General features: G+C 56.3%; 1 protein-coding gene across 1 annotated transcript in view; it reads left to right on the top strand.

The window, feature by feature from the left end:
• The first annotated feature begins 4,253 nt into the window (after positions 1-4,253).
• Positions 4,254-9,829, top strand: part of CCDC24 (coiled-coil domain containing 24) — a 38,415-nt gene continuing 32,839 nt past the window's right edge. The window contains exons 1-2 of the mRNA XM_018573260.1: positions 4,254-4,279; positions 4,882-5,078. Of these exons, the coding sequence (XP_018428762.1) occupies positions 4,911-5,078 (168 nt within the window). The 5' untranslated portion in view covers positions 4,254-4,279; positions 4,882-4,910. The remainder of the gene's footprint in view (positions 4,280-4,881; positions 5,079-9,829) is intronic.

The raw sequence follows: 9,829 nt of genomic DNA on the forward strand, positions 1-9,829 counted from the left end.
TAGGTCTCGGTGGCTCCCCCGGTTGAGTAGCTCCCGGCAGTCAGGCTGGCTGGAAGTTTGCTGTGTCAGGCTGCAGTGTCTGAGTGGCCCCCACTCCGCTCCTCTTTTATAATTTCAGCGTGTGATGGGGGGGGGGCTCCTGGGTGGATGAAGCTCCCATTACAGACTCATTCTTCTGTGCTCTCTGTGTCTCTGGGCTGGGTCCAGCATGTGATGTGATACCTCCTCTCCCCTCCTACTAACCATAATGGGATGACAGCCAACCTCCCCTCTACTGTACACAGGGCACATACCCTGCCCTGCCCCCCCCCTTCACTGTACAGAGGGTTGCCAGTTCCCCCCCATACAGAGGACCCACAACCCCTGCCCCACCCCCATCCTCTGACCGCATGACAGCTCCTGTCACTTGTGGAGTTTAGATCACTTTGATGACCAGTCTATACAGCCCGGCGCTCCCGGCAGGGAAAGGGTCAATTTAAAGGAGCGATGACTCTGATGTCGGAGATGATCGGCTTCGTTCTCTGACCCGCGTCTGACTCCTCCGGCTATTTCTTCTCTGATCCCAGAATGCTGATTGGTGAGCGCCGCGGTTCTGGGGGCAGAGAAGGTTGTGTGGATCTGGATGGATCACAGAGGACAGTCAGCGTCTGGAAATGGGCCTCAGAGTTCTGTGTTATGTCCGGGATACATTGTGTCCTTATCGGGGGGGGGGAACTGTAACAATGAATCTCTCTTATTTCCTCCCTTCCGTCTGATAGATATATTGTATATCCCGCCAGAAACCCAGAGAGCCGATCACTTCCTGTACACTCTGCCTCTGCTGCACTCTATCAGTTATTGTTCCTTCCGGGGACACATCGGGGTCCAGTTTGGGGAATCCTCCGGGGACACATCGGGGGCCAGTTTGGGGAATCCTCCGGGGACACATCGGGGGCCAGTTTGGGGAATCCTCCGGGGACACATCGGGGGCCAGTTTGGGGAATCCTCCGGGGACACATCGGGGGCCAGTTTGGGGAATCCTCCGGGGACACATCGGGGGCCAGTTTGGGGAATCCTCCGGGGACACATCGGGGGCCAGTTTGGGGAATCCTCCGGGGACACATCGGGGGCCAGTTTGGGGAATCCTCCGGGGACACATCGGGGGCCAGTTTGGGGAATCCTCCGGGGACACATCGGGGGCCAGTTTGGGGAATCCTCCGGGGACACATCGGGGGCCAGTTTGGGGAATCCTCCGGGGACACATCGGGGGCCAGTTTGGGGAATCCTCCGGGGACACATCGGGGGCCAGTTTGGGGAATCCTCCGGGGACACATCGGGGGCCAGTTTGGGGAATCCTCCGGGGACACATCGGGGGCCAGTTTGGGGAATCCTCCGGGGACACATCGGGGGCCAGTTTGGGGAATCCTCCGGGGACACATCGGGGGCCAGTTTGGGGAATCCTCCGGGGACACATCGGGGGCCAGTTTGGGGAATCCTCCGGGGACACATCGGGGGCCAGTTTGGGGAATCCTCCGGGGACACATCGGGGGCCAGTTTGGGGAATCCTCCGGGGACACATCGGGGGCCAGTTTGGGGAATCCTCCGGGGACACATCGGGGGCCAGTTTGGGGAATCCTCCGGGGACACATCGGGGGCCAGTTTGGGGAATCCTCCGGGGACACATCGGGGGCCAGTTTGGGGAATCCTCCGGGGACACATCGGGGGCCAGTTTGGGGAATCCTCCGGGGACACATCGGGGGCCAGTTTGGGGAATCCTCCGGGGACACATCGGGGGCCAGTTTGGGGAATCCTCCGGGGACACATCGGGGGCCAGTTTGGGGAATCCTCCGGGGACACATCGGGGGCCAGTTTGGGGAATCCTCCGGGGACACATCGGGGGCCAGTTTGGGGAATCCTCCGGGGACACATCGGGGGCCAGTTTGGGGAATCCTCCGGGGACACATCGGGGGCCAGTTTGGGGAATCCTCCGGGGACACATCGGGGGCCAGTTTGGGGAATCCTCCGGGGACACATCGGGGGCCAGTTTGGGGAATCCTCCGGGGACACATCGGGGGCCAGTTTGGGGAATCCTCCGGGGACACATCGGGGGCCAGTTTGGGGAATCCTCCGGGGACACATCGGGGGCCAGTTTGGGGAATCCTCCGGGGACACATCGGGGGCCAGTTTGGGGAATCCTCCGGGGACACATCGGGGGCCAGTTTGGGGAATCCTCCGGGGACACATCGGGGGCCAGTTTGGGGAATCCTCCGGGGACACATCGGGGGCCAGTTTGGGGAATCCTCCGGGGACACATCGGGGGCCAGTTTGGGGAATCCTCCGGGGACACATCGGGGGCCAGTTTGGGGAATCCTCCGGGGACACATCGGGGGCCAGTTTGGGGAATCCTCCGGGGACACATCGGGGGCCAGTTTGGGGAATCCTCCGGGGTCACATCGGGGTCCAGTTTGGGGAATCCTCCGGGGACACATCGGGGTCACCGGGGACGGCTGGCAAGTTTCTGTAACAATGTAACGAGAAGAGACGGCGGGGATTCCTGGCAGCTCGGAAGACGCCGGCGGATATTTTCTGGATGGGACTCATAAATCTCCGGTGAATGTTCTCTGCTCGGGGGGGAATACGGCGGCACGTACACAGCGCGCCTCTCCTCCCCCTCCCCCGCCGGGTCTCAACCTGTCTCTGGAAGAATGAGGAGACCCGTCAGCTGCTGAGTGATGGAAGCCGAGAGCGACAGGCGAGGAATCCGGGAGAGATCAACCGACAACACGACTGTAATCATGACAACTGTACAGAAAATCTAACCGTAGTCATTACAATCCTTTTTTTAGTCCCAGTAATGTGACAACGTTCCGTTCTTGTCCAGACACTTCCTGTTATAGGGTGACAACGTTCCGTTCTTGTCCAGACACTTCCTGTTATAGGGTGACAACGTTCCGTTCTTGTCCAGAAACTTGCTGTTATAGGGTGACAACGATCTGTCCCTGTCCCATCTGTTCTCCTGTGTTGTCACCCTGTCATATGCCCCCCTGGTGGTGACTACAAGCAGCACCGTTCTTGTCCAGACACTTCCTGTTATAGGGTGACAACGTTCCGTTCTTGTCCAGAAACTTGCTGTTATAGGGTGACAACGATCTGTCCCTGTCCCATCTGTTCTCCTGTGTTGTCACCCTGTCATATGCCCCCCTGGTGGTGACTACAAGCAGCTATGCAGGCACACATTGCTCAGTTGTGATCCACTGCTGTCAGGAAACCAGTCCAGAGCAATGATGTGCAGCTGATGCTGGAGGGAGTGCATGTAGACAGGAAGTGGCTGCAGGAGATCAGCAGCACTAAGATGGGTGAAAGGACATAAAAAAGGTAATGCAGACACCCCGGTGACATCACTTACCATATAGGGCCATGACCATATTTGGTCAATGATGTCACCTGGGATCCCCAATTGTTTGTTTACATTATCACAGCCAGGGATTGGGGGGGGGGGAATGAGCCAATTCAGTGAATCCCCGCACAGGACACGCCCATCATCTACTCTTCCGTCACTGCGATGGCTCAGCTCACACCGAGGCCGTCCAATCAGGTGCACAATCGGCCTGTCTGTGGTCAGTCTTAGGGTCATTGAAGACAGGTGTCTTATCCTGTAATTGATTTTTACCTCACCAGTCATTCTGCATGAAAGCAAACTGCATCGTCTAGCAGAATGGCGGCCGCCAGTAGGAGACTCTGCAAAGACATAAATGAAATAAAGAACAGCAAAAATGTGAGAGCTTTCTATTGCTGATAATCGGAGATCAGTCACTCTGGAGCCTTAAAGGACGCCATGGAGGACTGTAACATGAACTGCAGAGAGTCTTGTGACCTCTCTCATACTTTGGGCCCATTCAGACAGACTTATCCATTGCAGCGTGATGACGTTGAAGTCATTATGAATAGGAGGCCTACACACCCCGGCCTCATCATCCCATATCATCTGCTCATACCATTGGAAACATGTCCCGTGTTTTACCAGCCGGGTCCACATCACCCTTCTACATCTGGATGGGCCGGCGGTGTGTACGGTGCAGGCCTCATTCCCGGAGGCACGAGGCTCCCCTCTCCGTGACGTCACTGCCTGTCAGCCGGGCTCTCTGGCGCGGCCGCTTTAAGAAGCTGGGGCCTGCGACGGTGGAAGGGGCGTGTCCGGGTCACCATGGTGACGGCAGAGTTTACCTGAGAGAGAGCGGAGCTGGAAGGGGAGCGCGTGTCACGTGACTGGAGCCCGCCGGACCCCCTCAAAGTACGAAGGGGAACCCCCCCTCACACTACAACATATCCCTTCCCCCCCTTACCCCTTAATTCCACCCTGCACCCCAATACCCGCCCCCTCCACCATCCCGGCTGCCCTTCAACCCCCCCCCTTATCCCCAATACCCGCACCCCTCACCACACCGTCCCCTGCTACCTGTATTGCACCCCACCATCCCCCAGACAACCCCATGTCCCCCACATACAGTCACATTTTAGGGCTGGAGTCCCCCCTTGCAGAGAGTCCTGCATGTGTCTCCAACCAGCCAATCATTTTACAGCTGCCACTCCTCCTACTTTCTGATTGGTTGTTGGGGGGGCCGCAGGGGATGAAGCAACTGGGCCGTCATGGCTGCCCCTAATCTTTCCCACAATCCCCTGTTACTGGGAACATGGCGCTGGGTCACATGACTGCCACAGAGGGATACAACCGTTTGACCGCCATGTCTGTCCCCTCAGCACATTGCTGTCCCTATGGGGGGGCAGCCATTGTTTGTAGTTCTCCCCTCCCCCTCATGTTTGGGTTGGGGTGCTGTGGGTTCTTTTTGTCCCTCCCTTTTATATTCCATCAGCCACTAACTGTCTTCATCTATTCCCCGACAGGTCCATGCGGAGTCCCAGCCGGTCCTGACATGTTGCAGCCCCTGAGTGACCAGGACAGCGGCTATGGAGAGATCAGTGACCCCCCGCCGTCGCTCTGGAGGCTGGTGGAGGAGCAGGTACCCGCCAGTGAGAGGGCCGAGATCAAGAGGATTCTGGGAGAGGCCGCCGTGGACCTGAGCCTGGACCTGCACGCAGAGGTGAGGGGTCACTGACATCGCCATAGCAACCGAGTGATGGCAGTCATAGTGGGGGCCTTCAGCCTTAATGCAAGCAGTGGGCGGGCTCTTGGGAGGACTTATGCAAACATCGAAATGCCTTGATGGGTGGAGTCAGTGGAGGAGTGGGTGTTCCTAGGCAGCTGGTATTTGCATGAAGACTGCCCTAGGTAACACCCACATGTGATGCTGAGCCTCCATGATTGGAAGAACTGAAATCCAAAGTATGAAAGGGGCGGGGTCAGGAACAGCCAGGAAAGCGATAGATGATGCTGGACGTCAGCAAGGACAGAGGTCAGATAGAAGACTGAAGGGGAGGACGGAGGGCAGATAGAAGACTGAAGGGAAGGCCGGAGGTCAGATAGAAGAGGACGGAGGTCAGATAGAAGAGGACGGAGGTCAGATAGAAGAGGACGGAGGTCAGATAGAAGAGGACGGAGGTCAGATAGAAGAGGACGGAGGTCAGATAGAAGAGGACGGAGGTCAGATAGAAGAGGACGGAGGTCAGATAGAAGAGGACGGAGGTCAGATAGAAGAGGACGGAGGTCAGATAGAAGAGGACGGAGGTCAGATAGAAGAGGACGGAGGTCAGATAGAAGAGGACGGAGGTCAGATAGAAGAGGACGGAGGTCAGATAGAAGAGGACGGAGGTCAGATAGAAGAGGACGGAGGTCAGATAGAAGAGGACGGAGGTCAGATAGAAGAGGACGGAGGTCAGATAGAAGAGGACGGAGGTCAGATAGAAGAGGACGGAGGTCAGATAGAAGAGGACGGAGGTCAGATAGAAGAGGACGGAGGTCAGATAGAAGAGGACGGAGGTCAGATAGAAGAGGACGGAGGTCAGATAGAAGAGGACGGAGGTCAGATAGAAGAGGACGGAGGTCAGATAGAAGAGGACGGAGGTCAGATAGAAGAGGACGGAGGTCAGATAGAAGAGGACGGAGGTCAGATAGAAGAGGACGGAGGTCAGATAGAAGAGGACGGAGGTCAGATAGAAGAGGACGGAGGTCAGATAGAAGAGGACGGAGGTCAGATAGAAGAGGACGGAGGTCAGATAGAAGAGGACGGAGGTCAGATAGAAGAGGACGGAGGTCAGATAGAAGAGGACGGAGGTCAGATAGAAGAGGACGGAGGTCAGATAGAAGAGGACGGAGGTCAGATAGAAGAGGACGGAGGTCAGATAGAAGAGGACGGAGGTCAGATAGAAGAGGACGGAGGTCAGATAGAAGAGGACGGAGGTCAGATAGAAGAGGACGGAGGTCAGATAGAAGAGGACGGAGGTCAGATAGAAGAGGACGGAGGTCAGATAGAAGAGGACGGAGGTCAGATAGAAGAGGACGGAGGTCAGATAGAAGAGGACGGAGGTCAGATAGAAGAGGACGGAGGTCAGATAGAAGAGGACGGAGGTCAGATAGAAGAGGACGGAGGTCAGATAGAAGAGGACGGAGGTCAGATAGAAGAGGACGGAGGTCAGATAGAAGAGGACGGAGGTCAGATAGAAGAGGACGGAGGTCAGATAGAAGAGGACGGAGGTCAGATAGAAGAGGACGGAGGTCAGATAGAAGAGGACGGAGGTCAGATAGAAGAGGACGGAGGTCAGATAGAAGAGGACGGAGGTCAGATAGAAGAGGACGGAGGTCAGATAGAAGAGGACGGAGGTCAGATAGAAGAGGACGGAGGTCAGATAGAAGAGGACGGAGGTCAGATAGAAGAGGACGGAGGTCAGATAGAAGAGGACGGAGGTCAGATAGAAGAGGACGGAGGTCAGATAGAAGAGGACGGAGGTCAGATAGAAGAGGACGGAGGTCAGATAGAAGAGGACGGAGGTCAGATAGAAGAGGACGGAGGTCAGATAGAAGAGGACGGAGGTCAGATAGAAGAGGACGGAGGTCAGATAGAAGAGGACGGAGGTCAGATAGAAGAGGACGGAGGTCAGATAGAAGAGGACGGAGGTCAGATAGAAGAGGACGGAGGTCAGATAGAAGAGGACGGAGGTCAGATAGAAGAGGACGGAGGTCAGATAGAAGAGGACGGAGGTCAGATAGAAGAGGACGGAGGTCAGATAGAAGAGGACGGAGGTCAGATAGAAGAGGACGGAGGTCAGATAGAAGAGGACGGAGGTCAGATAGAAGAGGACGGAGGTCAGATAGAAGACTGAAGGGAAGGACGGAGGTCAGGTGGAAGACTGAAGAGAAGAGGAGTCACCCTCGGCAACCAGATACGGTTATCCCAGAACAATCACACCCATCGTCCGGTTGCTGTGGGTAACGGGGCCTCGGTTCGGCAGTCTGTGCCGTGGGATAATCTTTGTATTGCGTAGTTCTGAATGAAGGTTCCTCCTGGAGGATCGCCGCGTTTCGCTCTATTGCCTGACGCAGCTAAAAACGGGCAGATTAGACAACTGCAATCTCAGATCTCCATCACACGGCCAGATGTATGAGGACCCCCCCTCTAAATGACGGGGTTCAGGGGTCTCCAGGGAAGGGTCTGCTCCTCCTCCATCATACAAAGACATTGGAGACAATGGGGCTCCTCCAGCCTTGTTGTCACAGTTTGGTGAAGACCCTTTTCTGTCCCCCGTGTACAGAGCTCCATACAGACATGGGGGCACCTGCACAGAGCCCCGACCTCATCCCTACTGATCACTGACTATGAGCCCGGGTCTTCTCATCCAACATCACCACCTGACCTCATCCCTACTGATCACCTCTGGGGTGAATTGTATCGTGAGCCTCATCCAACTTCACTACCGGACCTCACACATGGTCCAACATTCCCACAGACACCCCCAAAAATCCTGTGGAAGGTCTTCTCAGTAGAGACTGGAGGATGAATTGGCCACAAAAGGGGCAACTTCATATTAATGGTCATGGACGGGGGGGGGAGACTCCGTATTACACGGTATTTGAGGTTGAATAAAGACACCGGTCCATCAAGTTCAACCCATTGTGTGTGTACATGAGTCCCCGCGTGACCTGTACCCCTGTATGTTATGGTCTCTTAGGGGATACAGTATTAATGGTCAGGAATAGGAACTCAATAATATGGTCATGGATGGGGTTCAACTCCATAATAATGGGGGGGGGGGCACCTCCATATTACTGGATGGGGAGGGGGGCACGTCCATATTACTGGATGGGGAGGGGGGCACGTCCATATTACTGGATGGGGAGGGGGGCACGTCCATATTACTGGATGGGGAGGGGGGCACGTCCATATTACTGGATGGGGAGGGGGGCACGTCCATATTACTGGATGGGGAGGGGGGCACGTCCATATTACTGGATGGGGAGGGGGGCACGTCCATATTACTGGATGGGGAGGGGGGCACGTCCATATTACTGGATGGGGAGGGGGGCACGTCCATATTACTGGATGGGGAGGGGGGCACGTCCATATTACTGGATGGGGAGGGGGGCACGTCCATATTACTGGATGGGGAGGGGGGCACGTCCATATTACTGGATGGGGAGGGGGGCACGTCCATATTACTGGATGGGGAGGGGGGCACGTCCATATTACTGGATGGGGAGGGGGGCACGTCCATATTACTGGATGGGGAGGGGGGCACGTCCATATTACTGGATGGGGAGGGGGGCACGTCCATATTACTGGATGGGGAGGGGGGCACGTCCATATTACTGGATGGGGAGGGGGGCACGTCCATATTACTGGATGGGGAGGGGGGCACGTCCATATTACTGGATGGGGAGGGGGGCACGTCCATATTACTGGATGGGGAGGGGGGCACGTCCATATTACTGGATGGGGAGGGGGGCACGTCCATATTACTGGATGGGGAGGGGGGCACGTCCATATTACTGGATGGGGAGGGGGGCACGTCCATATTACTGGATGGGGAGGGGGGCACGTCCATATTACTGGATGGGGAGGGGGGCACGTCCATATTACTGGATGGGGAGGGGGGCACGTCCATATTACTGGATGGGGAGGGGGGCACGTCCATATTACTGGATGGGGAGGGGGGCACGTCCATATTACTGGATGGGGAGGGGGGCACGTCCATATTACTGGATGGGGAGGGGGGCACGTCCATATTACTGGATGGGGAGGGGGGCACGTCCATATTACTGGATGGGGAGGGGGGCACCTCCATATTAATGGACATAGAGGGGGGGGTACCTCCGTGGTTTTGGAGCGAGATGACCAGTGATATGCAGGTTGTATACACTGATGAGCCCAGTGACCCTTCCTGATTATTATTGGAGGTCTTCTCCATCTGATCCCCTGGGACTTCCCTGGCTGTCATGTGACCTTCTTCTGGAGGACTAGAGCACCTCCAGTTCTACATAGGACAATCTGGACGCTCTATAACAAGCATCTCGCTGATTTTGCCCCCCCCAGCTGCTGCTCCGGATTGTAAATTTTAATAGGAGTGTAAACAGGTCCCGTCGTGTTGAGGAGTGCGGCCCGAGACCTTGTCCCCGCAGTTCCCTCTCCCGTCCCAAGTCTTCGCTGGTCCTCCACCTCTGTCCTGCTCACCGTTCCCTTCTTTTTCCTGGCTGCTTCTTCTGCCTCATCTCCCTGTATTGCCCCTCGTCCTGTCTGCGTCCTGCCTGTGTTGTCTGACTCCTCAGTATACCCTGGCCAGCTTGTTCCCCATCTCCAGACAGGACTCTCTAATGACTCTTCAAACTGCTGTCATCCTTGTCCCTGTGCTGGGCGGTCGGATGTGGGATTTGGGGGCGATCTGTTCTGCACAGTTTGTACCC

This window comes from Nanorana parkeri, unplaced genomic scaffold, assembly GCF_000935625.1.
Source record: "Nanorana parkeri isolate BGI_ZX_2015 unplaced genomic scaffold, ASM93562v1 scaffold2304, whole genome shotgun sequence".
Classification (NCBI taxonomy): Eukaryota; Metazoa; Chordata; class Amphibia; order Anura; family Dicroglossidae; genus Nanorana; species Nanorana parkeri.